This window comes from Plectropomus leopardus, chromosome 18 (assembly GCF_026936395.1).
Source record: "Plectropomus leopardus strain MGB_pleo_1.0 chromosome 18, ASM2693639v1, whole genome shotgun sequence".
NCBI lineage: Eukaryota > Metazoa > Chordata > Actinopteri > Perciformes > Serranidae > Plectropomus > Plectropomus leopardus.
This window is the reverse complement of record NC_142193.1, coordinates 5852801-5876305: the sequence shown is the minus strand read 5'-3', so window position 1 is coordinate 5876305 and position 23505 is coordinate 5852801. Positions and strand designations below refer to the sequence as shown.

At 38.8% G+C, this 23505-nt stretch overlaps 1 protein-coding gene across 1 annotated transcript; it reads right to left on the bottom strand.

Moving 5' to 3' along the window:
* Positions 1 to 11: 11 nt before the first annotated feature.
* ubald2 (UBA-like domain containing 2) lies at positions 12 to 20088 on the bottom strand. The gene is made up of 3 exons (XM_042504593.2): positions 19806 to 20088; positions 11638 to 11694; positions 12 to 5352 (listed from the first exon to the last, which is right to left on the bottom strand). The coding sequence occupies exons 1-3, from the start codon at positions 19923 to 19925 to the stop codon at positions 4999 to 5001; spliced, it is 531 nt and encodes a 176-aa protein (XP_042360527.1). The 5' UTR covers positions 19926 to 20088; the 3' UTR covers positions 12 to 4998.
* Between the last annotated feature and the right edge of the window lie 3417 nt (positions 20089 to 23505).

Below are 23505 nucleotides of genomic sequence, written 5' to 3'. Positions count from 1 at the left end.
ACGAAGCCAAGTAGCAGATCATACCTTGTTTTATTAAACATATAAATACAAATTTCAACAGAGGAAATGAACATAAAGTACTTGAGAGAAATCTCTATAAAAGAGCCATGGATTAGAGAAAAAAAATACCGTCATCCACTTGGTGAGAGCAAAATAAAAGTTGAACAGGAGGTTAAAAAAAACACCCAGTTTGTAAAATCTTCAGGGTGGTTGGGACACATCAGCTGGATTTTACTGGATACAGATTCAAAATCTCCATAGTCACAGTACGCGTCTACATGGAGCTCCATAACGGAGCTAAGCCAGTAATCCACCCCGCAGGAAGCCTGTACAAAGACTCTCCTGTCCTCCCCCAAACCTCCCAAACATGCAACTCGTTCATTAAACACAACAGCAGACGACACGTCCCGTCACCAAAACTCATCAGTCAGGAGTTCAGCACATTTCAGACATTCAACATCCGCCTCAACTCGTCCACAAACTGTCTGATTTAAAGGAAAAATCCACCCTCGGGTCATCAAACTCCTCCATGAAAACATCTTAGCCTTGACTTTCATTCTTTTTAATGAGGCATAAAAACAGACCTGCAGACTCATTTCTGGAGTCGTGTAATCCATCACAGTGAACATAAAGTCTGCATCATTTATATTAACTTGCATCAAAGAATAGAAATATTAGACACAACATGTACATAGAGTACCAAAACTTACTGATGCATGAACCTGTAAGCAGCATGTTTACGTTGTAGCTGAATTTAAACTTTTAATATTTGAAATCTGAACTGTAGTGGAGCTGAAAAGTAGCGTAAAATAAAAATAATCAAGTACCTAAAAACTGTACATAAGCACCTTACTTTGCTGCTTTTACACAATAGTAAACTCTTTTGTATTTGTGGACAGTTTGTTTTTCTGTTCACTGATATTTTACAAAACGCGATGAATTGATAATTTGAGAAATGGGCAGATTAATTGATAATGAAATAGGAATGTAACGATGCATCGATTTGGATCCATATATTGATCAGTTATCAGCAATCTAGTTTAATCAATGAAAATCGAAAACATCAATGCATACAGTCATCTCTAAGATACGCCTTTATTTTGAAATTCCCATGGTACCAGTGTGTCATCATCTCTGTCCGCGCAAACTTCCTTCCTGAACATTCAAACAGTGCCAGGCAGACAATGGGACAATGGTAGGCAGCCAAGAACAAGACGGTTAGGAAATGTACTGATATGGTCTCATATTGATCGCACGCCCCTGAATATAATCTAATCAGAATCATATCATAGCAGACTTTGTGATATCAGCAAATATTTATTGTTCAAATAACTATTACATTGCATTGTGATGAAACTTGTGACTACACCCCTATGAAGAAACTAATGTAGTCTTTTCAAATCAATCAAAACTGGAAATGCAGTCAGTCTCAATGATGCTGAAATGCTAATGTTCACTGTGATGGATTATTTTACCACAGAAAGCTCCAACAGTCTGCAAAAACCGCAACTGACAAAGAATAATGAGAAAATGTAAAACTGTCTGGGTTGCATTCAGAAAATATAAAAAAATGTAAAGTATCTATATTATTAAACCTGCAAAAACTCCTTTTAAAGAAGGAAAATTACCCAGAGAAAGGGAGGTAAACATGTCTGTATGCTGACTGGTTCCATTTAGTCAAAATATTACCCAAGAATGTGAAAGATTTACAGAAGAGAAAAAAAAAAATGAGTCCAGAGGTGTAAAACACACCACCAGCAGCTGTTATTATAGTGTTTCAGGAGGGATTTTTCCTTTACGTCACAGATCCTTTCATTCATTTCTGTATCAGGAGTTAACATATAATCTTATCATGTTTTTGGATTTGAACAGTGTATTTGAGCAATCTATTGACGGGAAAATAACAGCTTTGATCGTGAAGCCCGACCTCCCAGAGACGGACTCAAAGTGAGCCGGTGTGAAACAAATAAAAGAGGAAAATTATACAGAAACAGAGGAAACAGTTGATTGTCTGTGTGACGCCGTGAGGAACAAAAATCCGTTTTGTTTTTTTTTTCTTTCTCTCTGCATCTCGTCGCTCCCTGATTTCGACAATAACTGCTTCCTCTTTCTCGCGAAGTGACTTTTTTTCGATATCAACACTTGAAACTAATCTACTGGTGATTTTTTTTTCTGTAAGCGTGTGAACAAACAGAGTCTCTTTGAGGTTTTTTCGTGAATCCGCAAAAAGTCACTCAGGGCTCTGGGCTGAATTCAGGTGTGAGCACAGATTTCAGCCGCACGCCGAGCTCTGCTGTAAATTCTTGGGCAGCGGTTTGTACTTGTTTAAACCCTCTGATCCTGTCTGTGTCTGCAGCAGAGAATACATTCAGAGCACATGTGGGGCCTCTCCCATTCACACAGACAAGAGGTAGGAGTGGTTGAGCGTCTGAAAGGTTGTGTGGAAAATCACTGAGTTGGCCTCTAAAACCCCCCCACAGACACACAGAGACATGGCAGAGGTACCGGCAGCCCGTCAAATTAAAATGTGCGTTTTTGTGAGTTCATCAGCGTGACTGAAATCTTTTGGCTTTATTTACAAAACTGCCTCATTATCAATAAACAGAAAAAACAATCTGACGCCGACTCTTCATGAGGTTTTCTTCAGTCGGGAAAATTAAAAACTACCTTCCAACATGTTGTCTTAAGTCTCTGACCGTCAGGCTGAAATAATTCATAACAAAAACTTGCATCCTAAATGTGGCAGCTCCTCAAGTTTTCAAAATATTGCCGTTCTACTAAACTTATTGATCTGATTTATACTTTGCAATTCATCTTCATTCACCTTTTTTTGACACATTGACCAACATGTGCCTCTCGTCTATTATCGGAAACTCTTAAAGCTACAGTAGATAACTTAAAACTTTTGTTCATATTTCTTGAAACTGTCACTATTTCCTGACAGTAGTACATGAGACAGATAATCTCCTCATAGTGCTCCTTTTTGCATTTGCTAGACTTCTTAGGGTGCTGATTGGTTGTTTTTGTTTAGGTGAGGCAAAAATCCTGACTAAAAAAACAACTAATCGCAGCCCAGAGGAGTCTTGGAAATGCCATTAGGAGCACTACGAGGAGTCTGAGATTAACTGTCATGTACTACTGTCAGGATATAGTATATGATATATGACACTTTTTTCAAGTTACCTACTGTAGCTTTAACACTTCCTGCAGCTCTGAAGGGATTTACAGGATCAGTAAACACTTAATTGTCCATCTGGATGAAAAAAATATTCCGTCTGCTGCAGCATAAAGGTTTTCCAAACTTGCGTCTGTATTTTCTATCCAGGTAGTCAGAAATATGTCTTTGCTCTTCTTGTGCGACACAACAAAACATCTAAGGGACTGTAGTTTATTTATCAGAGAAGGGCAGTGGCTGGGGTGTGACTTTTGGTTTTCTCGTATCGTGACCCTGTCTGGAGCTACAAATACTTTTCCTTGAGCCTCACTGAGTGACAAATTTATGACCCCCCTTCACTACAAATCATCATATTTCACAGTTTCTGGCTGTGATAAATGGTGTGATTTGGGAGATTTTTAAAGAAAACACACCTTTAAACTCACTCTTGTTTGGGGGTTCTGAGAGTATATAATTTTTTATTTTTATTTTAAATACGACCATTTAAAGTTAAATGTCCCTCCCCTAAGCCAATTCAAAAAAAAAGAATTCCCCTTTTTGCAGCCCTCTCCCCTTTCATAAATAACAAGCAGTCCCTAAGTTTTGTATAAAATATAAAATGAAATCAGTGTAATAAAAATTGAGAGCTGACAGTTGTGAAACCACAACTTAAACTGTCATTTGCAAAAAAATTCAGCTTTGGAAGAAGAAAAATTACATAATATCATAATTTATTCAGAATTTCCTTTTTTTAACAGCCTTTAACAGACTATGTTTCCCATAAGCCCACAGACTGTGCTGGCACATTTTCATGGGAGCTGTCTTTTTTTGTGCTCACAAAGTTTTATTTTGTTTCTAATACAAACTTTGCGGAAAAAGCTGATTTGTCTTAGAAAACAGAAAGTAAACTCCACTGACTTGTTTTTTTCAGATTACAGAAATGCTGAATTAGAAACTGCATAATCGTAACAGGAGCAAGTAAAAGAGAGGCTAAATTTCGACTCTTGTTTTTTATGTTATACAAATTGAGCGTTTAAAAGGGGACAGAGGATGACAGAATAATTAATATTCTTTCTTAATGTGCAGCAGACGAAATATTTTCTCATGCAGATGGAGGTGAATGTTTTTAAACAACCTTCGGGGATTTTCAGGGATCACCGTGTGTTTATTTCTGTGGTAAATCTGCTCTGTGACACAGATGTAATGGTAATAATGCATGATATGCACCAACTGTTGTGCCTCTGTGGTACGATGGCGTGTAACCCAGCCGGAGTCGAGTTTCAGTGCGTGGAGCCGTTCTGTGGTCGTCAGTGAAACTCTGCCTCGTGGCTCCGCATTAACACACATCTATAATCCTGTTCACACTGTACACATGCTCCGTGCTCTCAGGCCATTTCAGCCACCTTTGTTTGTTTATCTGCTGGTTATTGCCGACTTCCTGCCAGATTATTTCTGAACCCTCTGAAAGAAGAAGAGTTTCTTTTAAAAAAAACAACAACAAAAAAGATCACATGGCTCCTATCCTCAGAGAGTGCTCTGCTGGGCTTGTTTTGCATTGACGATGAAGAGAAGTTTCTGCAGAGACTTCGCGTCTCAGTGTTATCATCGGAGAGCTTCCAGGTTCTTCCTCGGCTTGGGTGACTTTGTGATGAAGACGGCGAGGAAGAGTCTCCCGCTGAGCTCGTCTTCAGTTTAGAAAAACAAGAGAGGAAAACAGTATCTTTGTCTTTTTGCATTTCCTCTCATTCCACACGTGATCCTCCTCCCCTCCTGACCCCCCCCCCCATCCTCCTGAAACAGATTCATTTGGCTACACTCGAACCGGCCTCCCTCGCCGCCTCATCTCATCTCTGGCCGTGGAGCGCCGATACAACGGGGGGCTGCTGGGAGCCGCTCTGCTGAGAGACTGGGGGCCACATGGGAGTCTGTTGCATGTGGTGGTGGTAGTGGTGGTGCATGTGGTGGCCGGTGGGCGACGACGGGGGAAGCCAGGCCGGCTGGTGGCTGGGCGGCGAGGAGGCCCAGAAGGAGCCGAAACCCGACGTGGAGGAGGGGGCAGGGGGGGAGCAGGCCATGGATGCCTGTGAGGGGCCGCTGCCGGCGCTGGAACCGCACTCAGACGCCCGCAGCTTGGAGAACATGGTGATGGCGTCGGGGAAGTTGGGCGGTGTGGCGGGAGTGTTTCTGGGAGTACACATCTGTGGGACCAACACAACAGAAGGGAAGTTAACAGGAAGTAATTTAAAGCTTTTTTAAAAATCACATCGATGTTACTGAACACAGATACCTCAATCTCCTGATTAAAGGTTGACGGATTATCAGCCTGGCCGATTATCAGGGCGGATTTTTGGGATTTTGCCGAACATCTGTATCTGTGTTTTATTTAATGATCGCCAATAAAATGAACTGATGAAAAAGTCGGTATCACAATACAATACATTGTGATGCGGCAATACATGCAGAGAAAGAGTCAGCATGGGAAGAGCTTTTATTTTGTAAAACTTCAGGGAGCTATTTTTATTAATTCATTTTTTATTTATATTTTTACTTAACTATAAACAAAGTTGCAGGGAACTTGCTGTACATGATGTTGAAAGGTTCAGTTTTGACTACACATTTGTTAAAGGCATTTATATTCCAAATTTTAAATTACGAAAAAAATATTGTCATTTTTATTGTAAATGCATATTGGTTCCAAATACCGGCTATCGGTCTCTTTAACCACTAAAAATCGGTATCAGTATTGGCCCTGAAAAACCATAGCAGTGGACCCCTAATTTCAACTCCTGAGAATTCAGCTTTTATTTGCCAATTCAATGGACAGCTCCAAATACTACAATACCCATGAGCCCCAGCCACAGTTGCCATGGAGAAGAGGCCTTTGAAAGGTGTAAGTCAGAGTAGCAGCAAATCTAAAACATGTCTTTATTGAATTTGTGAACAAAACCCGTTGCTATAGTAACTGAATTCATCTGTCAGAAACAGCGTTCGTCAGAGGAGAACAATCCCTCGCTGATGCAGGCTGCTGTCAGGATTTTAGAAATACTGAGGTCACCAGTCCAAGATCAGTGTTTTATTTATTTATTTAGGAGCTGTAAATTATTTCTCTAGTTATTATTTCTCAAATTCTATTTCGCAAGATAAAACCGTCATAAACTCTGTTTCAGAGCAGGGAACAGAATTCCTGTTGAGAAATCCTCTGAACAGCGTTTCCCCACCAGGTTTGTGTAAAACGCCTGCATTTGATGAATCCTGATGAAACTGTTTCTTGTGGATATTGCATCAGATATGTAGTTTTCCTGATATTTTTAGTCTTTTCTTATATGCAGTTCTCTGTCTGTAATACATATTTTTTTATTTTATAAGTAATACATGCCAGTGCAAGCGAACATTTTGCAGATCTATTTCCAAACAGGTGCGTAGGAGAGGGAAGAATTACGATAATTAAGATAATTTTAGTAACTGGACATTCATCAGGCAAAAATCATATATACTTAAATATATTATTATCAAATAATAATTATTTTCAATAATAATTATTTTCAAAATTCAGTATTTCTCCTTTATCTTTGTGGTTGTTTTTTTTTAAAGTTTATATCTTAAATAGTATTATAAACATTAAAAATAATGATTTAATTTACTTTACTTCTTACACCCCTTAAAATCAAGAAGACCATGTGACCCCCAATAAGGCTTAGGTGATCCACAGTGGGGGTCAGGACCCACAGATTGGAAACCAATGCTTTAAAGGATTTTCATACTGAAAATCCTTCATAACACATCTGTAGAACTAAATCTCCAAAAATATGTTAGTTTGGTGTTATTCTTCTGTGACTTCAGACTGTATTTTAATTAGATAAATATCTAATAGTATGCATTGAGCAGTGTGATATATTTTGCCAAATGAAAACAAGGTTTTAAACATGTCCCGGTATGAATACAAAATTCCTATTTTATTTATTGATTTCTTTTTTTTTTGTTGCACATCAAGTCTAAACACGTTGTAATTGGCTTTAGAAGAAGCACCATGTGAATGTTTTTGACAGCGGGACCGAAAACTCACAGATCTCCTTTAAAATCCAACTGTGGACAGTTGTGATCTGTGTGTGACACGCTGCTAAATGCCAAACGTCCTCAGTGAGAACATCAATTAAAGTGCAATTTACATACGCACACACACACACACACACACACACACACACACACACACACACACACACACACACAGATCAGGTAGCAGACAGAAATAGAGGAGGGGTCCTCTCAGCTGTGCAGCAGGAGGGAGGGCGCTATATTTAGAGCAAACACACTCAGTTATGTGTAAACAAACACACACACACACACACACACTCAACTGTTTACCTCCTACACCACTCTATGAGACACTTTGTTTTGCTGCTTTAAGCGTAATAACTGAATTTCATGCTGCTAACACAAGACACTCTCTCCACCAGCCTCCATCACCCAAAGTGTCATTTTTATATTCAAGCTGTTTTTGTCTCAGTGCACTTTACAGATGTTTATGTTGTTTTTTCATGTTTTATTTGAAAGTTTTTGAAGTTATTAATCTTTTCTATCCATCTGAACTTGCAGCGATGCTTCAGTTTCCTGTGAGATTAACTAAGTTTATCTCAAGTTGCTGGTTTACCAAAAAAACCGAACAGTTTTATCTTTAGAAGAGCACTGATAGTTTGACAAGAGTTTAGAGTTTGAATATTATGAAGTAAGTGCTTGATTTCTGCTAGGTGGAAAAGCCTTTGGAGCATCGTTTAACTGGTAACTCCTCAGGATGAAGCAGTGTGTAGCAGTGATTGTAACAGGTTTAATTAAAAAACTCAAATTTAATTATTCATTTCCTGTGTGCCGAGAAGGGTATTTTACTAGGAAAAAAGCAATTATTAGATAAAAGGAAAAAACATCATTCTGTGTAAAAGAGATGTTTATTTTTTCATTATTGTGTGTGTTTTTTTTTTTAAATTATCATCCTTAATAACCATAAAAGTAGGATTTATTGGATTTCTATGCAGGTGTATCTAAAAAACAAGTTTTGCATAAAGGCACATTTTTGGGGCTCAAATTAACAAAGCAGATTAAGATTATTTTAAATCAGTTTGGGGCTTGATGAGAAGTTTTGGTGCAGCTGAATTTCTACATGTGGTGAAACTGTTGACATTTTGCACCAATACACCATGATATAATATTACTGAACATGGCAGATGTTCAGTGTTTCCTCTGAAATGTTATCAAAACAGAAAACCACAAATCAAACTAATAATTAGCTCATGTTCTGGTCAGAGATGCATAGAGATCCAAAATCCTGTCCCAGGTCTCCTTGCTAATCAGCAGTTATTGGGTGCACCTGTGATGTTCTCCTGAGTTCCAGTTATCAGCCAGCTGGGAGGTTTTATAGGGAGGTTGGCTTTTCTCAGTTGGTTGTTTGTCTCCAGAGAGTCAACACCTTCAGTTGGCTTTCTGTATTTTTTGTTTTGAGAGGACATCTGAGTTGAATTTGTTTGAAGTGTGATTCTTCTTTGGCCATTCATTTTGTTTCTATCATATTCAGTGACTCGCACTTTACTTTTGTTTTGGGACCAATTCTTTCATTTGTCTATCATTTTGATAGAATCTGTGACTGTGGGGACTTTAATTCCAATGCCACCTTTTAGAAACCAGAGGGCCCAAATTTGCTTTCACTCTCTTGCAAATGTACAGCAAAGCGTGACCCATGTCCTTCAGGTTTTGTTGTCTGGGGAAACAGTCATGTGTGAAATATGATCAACATGTCTCAGTAGATGTGTTTTCCCACAGACTGCTGACGCGCTCCGTCAGTAAAATGTCATCAGTCAAACTGAATCACAACGTGAGTGACAGCATCTGGATCTGACGTTATTGTAAACAAACTGTCTGCTACATGAACACACAACAGAACATGTGACTCATTGCTTTGAGGATGAAATATTAACAGAAACATTCCTGCGCGGCTCCTCGGGGAGCGCCGGTGTTCAGGCTGCAACTCTGTGTACATTAGAAACAAAAACACCTTTGATGACACTGTCACGCCACACACACACACACGCACGCACACACACAGGTTACACAATGGTATTCCTTCTGCACACGAGCCTCATGCGTGACCAACATGCCACAGAACAAGTTTTTTATCAAGCCGATGACCTTCAGAGCCTGAACTCACAGCAAAAGTTCCCCTTTTCTCTACAGGGCTGTTTTTTAAGTTTTTATCATCTGTGTAATATTCACCACCACAGTTTTGTCTTCACATCTGCTGTTTTTATTGTGACTGGATGTGTTTGATGTCTCAGATGTGTTATAAATAAAGCAGCTTGACTCAGTCTGATCTCATCCACCAACAGTCGTTTTTAGGAAACAGTTCATCGACAGTTAGCGATCAGACAATAAGCTCTGTTTGTTCGGAGCCTCCTCTCTGTCTTCTCCTTCTCCTCTGTGTCTGACAGAGTCGACAACTTGTCGACAGCAGATGGAGTTAATCTTTCATTAAAGTATAATCATTGCTGCAACACTAACTTCTTTCCCGTCCATGCTCACGGCCCTCAGGGCATCGTGGAGCCATGTTGGGACAGCTTGAGCGTAGGAGGAGGAGGAGGAGGAGGAGGAGCTCGCAGTTGATGCTCACCATGAGCTGCTTTACTCCTTCTCTCAGGCCTCTACAGCTGTACAGCTTTGTACAACTCCGCACGCACGCACGCACACACACACACACACACACACACACACACACACACACACACACACACACACACACACACACACACACACACACACACACACACACACACACACCAGAGCCTTGGGCGAGATGATGTCACCGTACTGCACCCAAAATAATAACAAACTCCAGCCGCTGCCTCTCTCACACACACACACTTCCTCCTTCTTCACCCTCTCAAGCTACAACATGCTCCGCCCAGAGCGACCAACAGGCACGTACACCAACAGCAGAGAGGAGGAGGAAGAGGAGGAGGAGGAGGAGGAGGGAAGGAAAACAGACTGAAAACAAAACACGGCTGCAGATGTCGGCATGCTCTTCCTGCATGATCTGAATCGGACAAACCCCGAGAGAGAAGATTCAGACCTGCACACAGTTAAGAAACAGGGTTGCATAAGCAGCACGGGGCCAAGTACGCAGTGACGCAAGTCTGCGCAGCCACAGAAGAATTATTTCATTCATTCAGACCCACTTTTGTCCAATGAATCCTCTTTGTAAGCCCATAATTATTGCATTTGAAGGCTGCAATTAAAGATTAAACAGCTATTATGGCTGCAGACACACACACACCCTTCCTTACAGCAGAGAGGCTGTTTTAATATAACTGTGATCAGAGCGTGACACACCCTCCATGATGTGTTTCAGCCCAAATTAAGTGAGATCAGAGTTTCCTGCCCAAAAGCTAAATGACTATGAACTGAAGTTTTATAATCTGGATGAGAAATTTAACCCCAAAAGACAGAAACGTTCAGAAGAACCAAAGTTTGTCCCAGTCCAAAGCTGCCTTCACATTTTAAACATTAAAATCAGGATTCGTACACATTATTACCTAGAGATTTCCATGACTTTTTAAGGCAAATTTAAAGACCATACATTCTCTGAAACAAACATTGTTTCTTTCTTATTATTATCTATCATTTTTTCAAAATACATATTATTTAAAAAAAAAAAAAAAATCAAAACATATATGCATATATTTTTTTAAGCACGCTTTTTATTTTGGCCGTAGGTGAGCGGCACACAAATTTATATCGCTTTATTTTGTGTTTTTTTTTTTTTTACTCCCAATTTAAAAAAAAATGGCATCCTGCAGGTTTTGATGGCATGTATTCTTTAAAAGAGATTTTTAAAGAAAACAAACTACACCATTTGTCTCAGCCGGAAACTGCAAAAACAACAAAAATATCAATCCATGAACAATCTTTGAACACGTGTTATTATACAGGTTTGCAAAACAAAAGTCCAAGACTTTTAGAGTATATATAATTTCCCCAAACTTTCCCAGGCCCGGAAATTGCTATTTGCAAATTGCACAACTTTTCCAGGTTTTTCCATGACTGTGTAAACTGTGGAATGTGTTTGCTTGGGTTTTGTGGGTAGTTCAGAGGGCCTGGGAATTCAGAGCACTCAACAGAAACAGATCGACTCGCACCGTCAGCTCAGCAGCTAAAGAGCAAAAAGTAGAGCAGGTGAGTTTAGCGCTTTATAACCTGCTCTAATAAAACATCTCTTTATGTTTTTAGGAGCAGTGTTGTAAAATCTTTCACTGATCTGTGTTCGCTCGCTCTGACTGCGGGGAGTGTTGCTGTGTGTGTACAGCCCAGCTGTGTGTCTGCAGCCAGCGGGTCAGTGGGTTCATCCACTCCACCATCCAGTAACAGCCAGTCAGCCTCCGTTTAGACGCACATGCCTTTTTTAAAAAAAAAAAATGTCTTCAAGAGGAAACAAATGGACTTACCATCTGGTGATGGTGACTGGGGATGTTAGCCTCCTGGAAGAAGGAGCTTAAGGCCGTCTGCAGAGGGAGGGAGGGAGAGAGGAGGAGAGAGGGAGAGAGGAGAGAGGGGAGATAGGGAGAGAGGGGGAGAGAGAGAGAGAGGGAGAGAGGGAGAGAGAGGGAGAGAGAGAGAGAGAGAGAGAGAGAGAGAGAGGGAGAGGGAGAGAGGGGGAGAGGGAGAGAGGGGGAGGGAGAGAGAGAGAGAGGGAGAGAGGGAGAGAGAGAGGGGGAGAGAGGGAGAGAGGGGGAGAGAGAGCAAGAGAGGGAGAGAGAGAGGGGGAGAGAAAGAGAGAAAGAGAAAGAGAAAGAGAAAGAGAGAGAGGGGAGGCAGAGAGAGATGTAAGGGAGGACAGACAGAGAGAATTGTGTTATCAGCACTTTTATTTCATAAAAACAACCACATGTTGAAGTGCAGAAACATTTGCCTTCTTTCCTCTTCCAACAGTCAGTGACCCCCACACACCCCTCTCTCTCCTCCTCCTCTCCTCCTCTCCCCCTCCTCCTCCTCTCTCCCCCCTCCCTCTCCTCCTCTCTCCTCCTCTCTCTCCCTCTCTCCTCCTCTCTCCTCCTCTCTCCCTCTCTCCCCCCCTCTCTCCTCCTCTCTCCCCCGCCTTTATCAGCTCGCGGGTCAGTTAACACAACTGGTGACGTGAGCTCGGGGTTAAAAGCATTATCTCCACGCCGGGATCTGAAACAGGGTTTGCAGAGCAGAGCCAGGCGTTCACAGATTAGCTTCGAGCTAACTGACTCGCTGACATACAGAGTGAAACTTCACAGGAAGCCAAATGACACCAAAACTTCCTCCAAATTTGCTAATGTTACAACAACAAAGCTGAGCTAAAATGATTCATCAACAGCTGTAACTTATTTCCTAATAATCGAGAGAAGGGGTCGACAGATTATCGGCCTGGCTGATTATTGGGGCCAATATCTGCATCTGCATTTTACTTTAATGAATGAAAAAAACAAAACAAGCAAATAACAGGAAAATAATTACCAACAACTTCCATTATTGGTTAACTGTTTTGGTAACTTTTCAAACAAATGTCACAAAAAAAAAACATTTGCAGCTTCTTACTCTTCTGTGATCGCAAACCAAACGAAAGCTTATGAAATATTTATAACTTTTGCTGATGTTTTTTGCTCATCTTTGGTATTTTTTGGAGTAAGTTGAACATTTTGGACTTTTAAAAACGTCTCCTTGGGACTCTGAAAATCTAAAATGAAAATTTTCCACTGTTTTTTAAACACCACACAATTAATCAATTAATAGAGAAAATACTTGGTTATTTATAAAAAAATTAAAAAAATTGTTGCAGCCGTACAACAGCAGGTCTCCAGCTGGAGTCGGAGGAGTCGGCTGGCTGGAAAACAGCTATAAAACATAAACAGCTGCTTTCATGGCTGCTCCCCTGCACAAACAAGGAAATGAGTTGGCTTCTTGTATTGTTCCTCTTTGTTGTGAACACAGAACAAACACACACTTCATGACCTCGGAGAAAGAGAAACAAGCAGCTGATAACAGAGGGAAGACATTCCTGTGGATGTGACTGCAGCCTGATTCATGTGAATGCTGGGAAACACTGAGGGTGAAGTCAGAAGATAATCAGTGTGGGAAGTGAACCAACAACTTTGAAAAAACGATGTTGGTTTCACACTGCATTATAAAAGTTCTCCAAAATTACTTTCTCATACGTAGATGCCGTTCCCTCAACCGCACCATGTTTTTACCCTTTGAAATCGGAGTATAATGGCCTTTTTTTATTTTTCAAAAACATGGAAAAACGTTGAGAAACTTTAAAAAATGTGCAAAAAAAGTGAAAGGTAACAAAAAAAAAAAAGACAAAAAAAACAAACAAAGAACTGACCTGAAAAAAACAGAAATAAGAATAATAATTATTATTCTGTAAAATAATTTTAAGTATAGATTTTTAGAAAACCAACCAATTTGCTCAGGGTGAGAGCGTCACAACCCAGCACAAGAAAAGTGACGTCAATCCAGGTTTGAAAGGGTTAAACGGGAGAGCGAGTAGCAGACGGGCAGCGTGAGCTTGCTTTGCTGCTCGGCGTAGCCTCCATTTCCCTTCACTGGAGGCCTCTTCCTCACCAACACTTGAGTGAATGCAGTGGTTTCTCCCCCCGCAGCCTCCCCCGTCCTCCTCCCCTCCTCCCCTCCTCCCACAGTCTGGTTGTTTGACAACAGCAGCGGCGGTGCAGGAATGTCTGCCGTACAACGTGACACACATCTCAAAGCGTCAAAGCGCTTTGCTGCTTTTGTATAAAAAGGCCACAGAGTCCACGCGGCTCTTTGTCTCGTCTCGGTTTATTTCTCAGGACCCCGTTCGGTCGCTAATGTCACACTGTCCATTCACATTTCCTGCTGCTGTAAACAAACACTGAGGGGGAGGTTCACACGGAGGAGCGCAGTGATACTGACCTGCAGCTGAACACCGGCGTTCACCCCAAAGCTGCGGCACTGGAGAGTTTATGTCCTCAGAGCAGAAACGTTCATGTAATACAGGTGGATATATTTAGGTGGAAAAATTTCACTTTAAATTCAGTATGTTGTTACTTAAAATGGGGACAAAATCAAAAAAGCTTTTTTAAGCCTTTTAGATCATGTCCCGTGTCAGATTAAAATCTAACCATGTTTTCATCCTATAAAAAAATATGACGAGTTGGATGTCATATTTTAAACAACATGGATTAAAAAGTTGAAAATGTGCTGGGATTAAAAAAAAAACATGTAGGGCTGTGCAATATATTAATATCAGAACCATATCGGGATATGACACTGATGTCATTTTTTATAAACTTACCAGACTGTTCTAGCTGTTCTGTTATTTGCATTACTGATTACTGATGATTCGTCATCAAAAATCTCATAGTGTAAATATTTAGCAAGGGCACCAATAGTCAACCGTACCATAATCACTGAAGTATATGGTCAAAAATATACTTGATACTTATTTTCTCCATATTGCTCAGCCGTAAGTACATGTACTTATTGTTATTATGATAACAGGTTATTATTTGGGGCATAAAAAAAGGGACATAATGCTGAAATCAATTATTTATGTCACAGCTTTCACAGCATTTAGCAACAATACGGTCCTTTTGTACAGGACTACAGGAGCTTTTTAAGTAAAAGTCAAATTTATACAATGTTAACCTGCAGAAACCTCAGAAGTATTATTTTTTGAAACATACCGCATAGTGTCTATCTAATGCTTGTGGTAGAGCTGTTAGCATCGCTGCAGCTCCGGCTGAGGACAGAAGCTGCCTTCAGCCTCGGCTCACAGCCAGAATCAGAACAGTGCGAGTAATCAGGCCGCTGCTGTCACACTGACGGAAACAATGGTCTGTTTACTACGTTCTCACACTGACGGAGAGGAGCCAAACACAAACACCACCTTGTATTCTCCAGTCTCACACACATGCATATCAGCGCTGAATCCATCAGCCCAATAACAGATACTTCATCTTTCAAGTCACTTATCAAGAAAAAAACACGCCAAATATCTGCCATGTTCCGGCTTCTCCTGCATGCAGATGCTTTCTTTTGTTTTATATCGTTGCAAATTGAAAATTTTGAGATGTGACTTTAAATCCTTGGAAACTGCAATTTAATATTTTTCATTATGTTCCAAACAAACTGGATCATTGAGAATGCATCTGCATATTAATCAACACTGAAAATAATTTGTTTGCTTTTTTTTACATTTAGCAGACTACACGGGCACCTTTTAATTAAAAAAAAAAACATTTTGCAAAAATGGTAAAAGCACAGAAAAATATCTCCTCATTCGGATGAGGAGGAAGCATACTGATGATATTTATTTCCACATGTGAGCTATACTTTTGATCTTTAATGATTGCCTTTTATTTGTTTTTATTTTTAAAATAAAAAGCAGCTTTGTATTCCAATTAACCCTTTTCTTTTCTTTTGCTCTAGAATGGCAAATTGTAAACATATGGTTCAGAAACAGGCAGATTTTAGTTTGGGTTTAAAGTTTTATTGTCAGAGAATGTGGGAAATTTTCCATTATTATTCCCTAGACTCCAAAAGGGCATCTTTAAATAGTTTGTTTTGTCCAATCAACAGTCCAAAATACAAAGATACGAAGGAAAGAAGCTGTGTCTTTCTTTGAAAAATGGATGAAATTATTAACAAAAAAGTTGTGGATAAATTGTTTCAGCTCCATAGTTGACTTTCTCTGAAGCACTTTATGTTGTTTGCTCGTTCAATGGGATTACTTCTGCCATAAAGAATTAGTAATAAATCCGTTTAAATCAAGTCCATGTTAGTCATAAGGCTTATAAATGACTAAACATAAGCCTACAATATGACAAACCATAAATCAGTACAGAATGTGACACACACTGTCCTCACAGCCTCGCTTTGGAGGTCAAATGTCACATTAGATGCTGATGCAGAAGGATGTCTTTTTAAAAAAAAGTCTGATCAGACTACATGTGTTTCCCGGCCGTGCTGTCGTCAGTCAGCTGTTTGTCTCACAGGACTCTGCGGTGTTGTGCTGTCCTGGTAACATGAAGGTTAGTCACTGCAGCAGCAGAACAATGGTCTCTGAACACTGACCGACAGTCACCTACCAAACATGTTCTCAGCTTTCACTTAAACATTCAAATGTTCAGCCTCTCTGTTGCCATCACTGAGACGATTAATCAGTTCTCAGAACAGCTGCAGATTGATTTTCTGTAGACTTATCGATTATTGATCATTTAGTATCGACTTGTACCAGCTAATTATCAAAACCAAAATAAACCAATAGCCTGACTCGCTGCTGCTCTGAGTACCACTGACACCACTGAGCTCCTGAGTAAGTTAAGACAATCACAGCAAACACCTGAGAGGAGCTGAGCCTCCTCCTGCTCCTCCTCCTCCTCCTCCACCGATCGCTCGGCCCCAACAGATGAACAGATGGAGGTGTGGTCTGAGCACAACCATCTGGAGGCTCAGCAGTCAGACATGCTTCAGGTGTCTGTCAGCTGTTCAACAGGCCTGATATACTGTATCTGACACTCTATCTGCCCGAGGGCTTCACACACACGCACGCGCGCGCACACACACACACACACACACACACACACACACACATGCGCGCACACACACACACACAGAGTGGTGTTTGCATTCATATCCAAGTCAGCTGACAGGAACAGAAGGGTTAAGAGTAATGACTGCAGGGCTGCAACTAATGTTATTTACATTTTATATTAATCTAACAATTGTGATATTGATTAAACAACTGAAACCAGTGCAAACTGGCTTGAAGAGGGCAATGCACAATGGAAGAAGAGATGACTCCAAAAGTTAGCAAGAAACTAGTATAAAGTACAAGAAAAGTATCTAAAAATTATCTAAATAAATAAATAAGTAATAATAATGAAGTAAAAAAAATGAAAATGACCTGGAAAAGTGTTAAGAAATTATAATAAATTTGTAACATAATGATAAATATGGAATTTTGATAATTCTATTTTCCTTGCTTTTTTCTTTTTTCCCTAGTCCTTTACACCTAGTTTATTTTTTTAAAATAATATTCTATTAGATGAAAGAAATGACCCAAAAGTTAAGAATAAGAAATAAGGATAAGAGAATAAGAAATTAATTAACAATTAGTGTACAGAGATAAATAAATAAATAAAGTTTTTAAAAAATCACAGAAATGACCTGAAAAAGTGCTTAAAAATTATAATAAATTTTCAACATAATGTTAAATGTGTAATTGTGATTATTATATTTCCCTAGCTTTTTAAAAATGTTCCCCCTATTTTTTTCCCGAAGACTTCACCTGAAAGGTGAATCGGATCAAGCGCTCCCGCCTGGGAAAGACCCGCCTCCTCAGGTGGAATCACTTGAGCCTAATCAGAGGCATTAAATACTGCCTCCCTGCTTTTGTTCTGACTTCTTCACCTCAGCCACGCTGTAAGTTCCTCCTGTAAGTTGAACTCCTCATGTGATATGTGTTTTACTTTGTTTACTTTACAATGCACACTATTTCTGGAAATCTCTGGTGTGGAAATAGAAAAATATGCCACAACACAGTTTCCCAGAGGAGTTAAAACATCTTATTTTGTCTGGCCAAGAATCCAAAACCCAAACAGTCAGTTTATAAACCCTAACATGGAGGAGGAGCTGGAAGCAGAGACTTAACTAATCGACTAATCAGTTCAGCTTTTAATAAGCGTTCATAGCGCAGGAAGGCTTGAGAACAGCTGGAAGGATAATGCATCTTAATCAGTCTATATATAGGCCAAACTGAACAAGACTAGGATCAATGTCAGACCACTTAACGTAGCTCTCAGTACAGCCAGTCTGAACTCTCTAACCTATGTGCTCCAGTGATGAAAGTAGTACTCAGCCCCTTGACTGCAGTAATACAACACTGTGAAAATACTCCACTACAAGTAAAACTCCTGCATTTAAAATCTTAAGTTAATATATGTATTTGCATCAAAATATAATGTGTAGTACAATTTTCCCTGTCAGTGATGTATTCGGATGAATATTTCTGCTTCATTAATGTGTATGTTACATTTTAATGCTGTAGATGTTTAAGGCTGTGCTTATCATTTAGCTCCTTTACATACTGCTGGATAGTTCAATCTACAGCAATGCATCATTTTCTATAAGATCATATGCTTGGGGCGTGGCTATCCTGTGGGAACCACGAATCCCTAGAAAGTCAATTTTTCATGGTGTTGTAGCATTAAATGCAAATATTTATAGGTCCCATATTGTAAAAAAAAGTCACATTTCCATGTCTTTTTTTAGTGTAAAGCAGGTGTAGGTATGTATAATTTACGGGTCAATCAATATTGGGTTTTCAGGGCCAATATCGATTATTAGTAGTGAAAGAGACTGATGACCAATATTTGGAACCCATATGCATTTACAATAAAAATGTATGTTTTTCTGTCAGCATTTAGAATTTAGAATACAACAAACTCAAACACAAAACTTCAGACAAATGAAAATTTAAATTAAAAATGATTAAACAAAAATAGCTCAAAAAGTTCCTCCCATGCTGACACATTCTCTGCACTGTTTCATTTTATTTGCAATCATGAAAATAAAACAAAGATACAGATAATGAGAAAAATACCAAATATTGGCCCTGATAATCTGCCTGGCCGATGACCTGCTGAGCCCTAATATAAATACTGTTAAAGTATCCAAACGTACACAGCACATACACAGAAAATGTGACTGTAAACAAGCCATCAAGATTTCTGCCAAGTTGTGATATCACAACTATAATATATAAAAGTAGAAACTGCAACTACAGTACTGTTAGTCATTCCCTGTCTGTAATGATTTTTTAAAGATTAAAGCATGTAAACATGTTCTTGTAGATACCTAAAATACAGGTATGAACTTGAAGATTAGCTTTCTGTGGGACCTTTAAATAAAGTACCTCAAATTTGTACTTAAGAGCAGTGTTTGAGTATTTTCCTCAACTGATCTTCTATTGTAAAAGGACCAAAAGTACAATCATTCAGCACAATGTTGTGCTGACTCCTCTGACCCATTCAATAAACATAAAAAGAGGAAATGTGATTAAGAGATTGTTTGAATCCGTTTAGCAGGGAGGGTTCAGTTTATCATCCTGTGAGATTTGATCTGAACAAACAAGCCAAACCTGTAGTTTATGATCACTGAGTAATGGATGAGAACATGCTATCAGACAGGCCTTGTTGTCTGACAAGATGGCATCAGTGATTTGAGCTCTCCACGTTATCATAAACCCTTTTTATTTCCAATGACAGCCATTAAACCATAAAACAATAGCCGATCTGGGGCGATCATAATGTTTGATAAAGGCAGCTAGCAGTTAGGCTAACAACAATTAGCTTGGCAATGACACGGTGGATTCCTGACGAGAATGTAAACAAAAAACGGCGAGGAGGCTACCACCACGTCCTCAGTGCTGCTAGCTTAGCTGATGTTAGCTCCAGGAGCGCGTGGTCGTCAAGCAGGACTCAAACTACTTTAAATACACAGCACGAGGCTTTCATTAAAATGTGTGGACAGCTCAGATGCAGCTTGGAGATTAAATGAACAGTCAGCATTAAAGACATGACTAAACAGCGTCCGGTCTCACCTCAAACTGCCAGTGGGCCGCTTGTAGGAGCTGCTTCGCCTGATCGGCGGCGCATCCAGCCGTCAAAACAAACTGGTTGATCATGACTTGATGTCTGAGTTCGTCCATATTCACCGACATGACGGCTTTCCCCGCAACGCGCAGTTGCCTTACAGTCCAAAACAATACTAAACAAGTAAAATCTTCACTCGGATCGACACCTCTGAACCCTTTAGACCCGCGGTCCTCCCTGTCTGCCTGTCTGTCTCCCACCGCCGAGTCTCCGCAGCCTCCAGCAGCAACAACAATATTTTCATGTCATCACCAACAACAAAGAGGAGCGAGCTCCTGATTGGACGGCTCCTAACCGAGAACAGCGCTGATTGGCTGAAGCGTTTAAACTTACCGGTGCGCTTGTTTTGTGTCTCCTGTACACCACCGGCGAGTGGATTTGAGCAGAGTAACAGTCAGTAATAACCTAATAACTTCTCCGCCTCTGTGGTTTTCTGTCGGTTTGTCCACATGAGTTTATTCATGTCCTCGACACTGACGTCAATCGTTTGATTGGATATCGGGCGTGAATCTATAGTTCTGATTGGCTGTTTCTTTAGGCAGGTGTATAAAGTACACGCACACATAAACATAGCAAATGTTTTTGTTTACTCATACTTTTATGTATACTTTTTACGTTACTTTTTACAGGTCCCATTGATAGGGATTATTACGTTTTATATTTTACCATACCTTACTATTACTATCACGTACTATGTAACATAATAATAATAATAATAATAATAATAATAATAATAATAATAATAATAATAATAATAATAATAATAGCCAAATAATAATGCATTTTATAATATGCTTTACACTATATTACTACTATGCTATTTTTCTATGGCATTTTGCATTTAAAATTCATGTTATATTGCGGAAAGGCGCATAACTATTGTTATTATCATTATTGTTATTAATATTATTAGTATTAATATTAGTATTAGTATTGTTGTTGTTAGTATTACATAGCACATTATACTATATCTTATATAATATATTCCACCTCATACAATATCTTATGTCCAATACCATACTTAACTGCACTATATCAAAATCTCTTATATGTTTAACTGTCCTTCTACATAAGTCTATATATAATATGAACCATGATGCTATATTAATACAGACAACTCCTTCATTATGTAATTCCATAATAATTTATGGTCTACACATTTTGCATAAATAGGCTAAAGGCTTGTTGACTCAGCTATTAACCACACCATGTCACATTCTCCTTGTAACTATCTTCAGCTGCTCTTGTAATAAATATTATAGTATTACTACTCCTATCTTTTGAAAAAGAGCTACTGAAAATGTACTGTGCAAAAATATATATGGCCATATATTAACTTAGATAATGGTAGGCTAAATATTCAGGGTGTTTACATTTTGAAATCTCGGTTTGGTTAAAGAAAACTGCGTTAGGGACAGGTATTGATGATTTGAAAGTATTTTATAATCAGTCTTTTAATAATAATGGTATCCTGCCTCCTAAACTGACATGTGTTTCTGATGTACTGAGGACTGACAAGACCGAAACAGTTCTCCTGATAGTACAATGCTAATCTTATCATATGAGTGAAGCTTCTCCTTGTGAATAATTCAGTGGTGGTGCAGGTGAAAGCACACGTGACAGAGGAAATCTTATCTATTATGCATTGTTGGAGGGTGTTATTACCTAAAGGGTTGTCAGTATTGGACAACAGAAACCTCCTGAAGAAATATTAATCATTTTAAGTGTGTTGTAGTCTATATTTAACCTTTTTAAAGGGGCGGGTCACACGAAAATCAAAAATGCATATTTTTCCTTGTACCTGTGGTGATATTTATTAATCTCGATTGTTTTGTTGTGAGTTGCTGAGTATTAGAGATTTGACCGATGAAATGGAACTAGATGGCATTCAGCTTGCGGTGCTCAGTAATGTCTCTATTTAGATATCATGACCCAGTTACTCAAGGTAATCCACAGACTTTTGCAGTTTCATGTAGGAACTATTTTCTCTATCCAACTATATACCAGCAAGCTGATTTGATTTCTTTTTAAAGCATGGAAAGAAGGCAATGAGCAACTTATCATTGCCCAAAAACAAAACAAAAAAGTAAAAATAATAATAATAATAATAATTGCAATAAAATGACCTGAAAATAAATGCTAAAAAGTTAACAAAACAAACAAACAAACAAACAAAAAAAACTAAAACAAACAAAAAAAAAAGATAAAAAAAAAATTCACATTTTTTCTGTAACATAATTTTAAATACATAATTATAATGACGACAAACCTCTTTCTGGACTTTTTCCTGCAGCTACTGGATAATTTTGTTTAACTTGACTTTAACTATTTTTCATTTTTCCTTGCCAAGCTGATCACTGCAAATAATTCAAACCAACTCATTTAACCCTTACCCCTTTGAAACCTGGATTGGCATCACTTTTCTTGTGCTGCTTTCAGACAACTTTTACAAGTATTCAAACAAGTGTTCTTTTGGTTCCTGAACAAATTAGTTTCTTTCAAAAACACAGGGGAAAAGGCAACTAGCAACCTTCCAAGACATGTCCACAAATTGCAAATTAGTCAAAGTCAAAGGTGACAAGAAAATGCCCTTACAACATTTTTTGAAAAATGAGGAATTAAAACAAAAAAGAAAAAATTGTCCAGAAAGCCGTGTCTATAATTACTATAATTAAATTTTTTATAAATTATGTTACTTAAAAATGTGTGTATATTTTTAGGAAACATTTTGGTGGTCTGGTGGTGGAAACATCTGGTGATTTTCTTTTTCTTTTTACTTTATTTCTTTATTATTATTATTATCATTATTATTATTATTATTATCTGGTGTTGGTTTGCAAAAACATCATTTGAGGAGAAAGATCTAATAGCGAGGGACAAACTGTTCCACATTTTAGGGGCAATTATTGAAATGTTTTGGGTTTTACCAGAAGGTGTGGAATAATGAGCAGTTTCTTACACAGAACTGAGTGCTGTTTTCTATAGTTTCTGTTTCCTGGAGTTTTTGTTGTTCAGTCATCCTCTCTGACCTGCTGCTGTCTGTAAATCAGCCCTCTGATTGGTTGAAAGACATTTCTCTTTCCAAAACAAGATCATGCAGTAAAGACAGAGGGCTCTGTATTAAAACTGTGGAGTGAATGATTAACATGAATTTGTCTCAACAAACTGGACTTTGTCACAGAGGGTTCCACAGGCACTCTTGTTTGTTTTTGGAGTCCATGATGCGGATTTCCCCGTGATTCCACCTCCACCCACCCAGGTGTTATTACATGACAAAGATGATTCAGTGTGAGCTAACACACAAACACAAGCTTTTACACCAGACTGTAGCTCATAATACCACTCTGTAAAATGGGCTATAAAGTAGTCCCTTATGATTGTTATACTATTTTCATTTATTATGACCCATGTATTAATGTAAAAGTAGGTTGTAGTTGATTAAGGTGGAGCTCATTTTAAACTATTACTGATAATTTTCTCATTCCATGACTGTTTAGTTTGTAAAAAATTATGAATAGCCTATTATCACACGGTGAGGGTTACTTAGTAGTAATAACATATTTATATTCATTTACAGTATGCTCCTTGTCTGGTAATAATGAAGCCAAATATTGTCTTTTGTAGCTTTCTATACTTTCCAATTAAGGT

What these genes read in the sequence shown, in the direction of transcription:
- ubald2 (XM_042504593.2), bottom strand. Translation starts at nt 19,925, where the DNA reads ATGTCGGTGAATATGGACGAACTCAGACATCAAGTCATGATCAACCAG. An exon ending in CGGCCCACTGGCAGTTTGAG is followed by an intron (nt 11,695 to 19,805) that starts GTGAGACCGGAC and finishes CTCCCTCTGCAG; the next exon opens with ACGGCCTTAAGCTCCTTCTT. An exon ending in CCAGTCACCATCACCAGATG is followed by an intron (nt 5,353 to 11,637) that starts GTAAGTCCATTT and finishes TTGGTCCCACAG; the next exon opens with ATGTGTACTCCCAGAAACAC.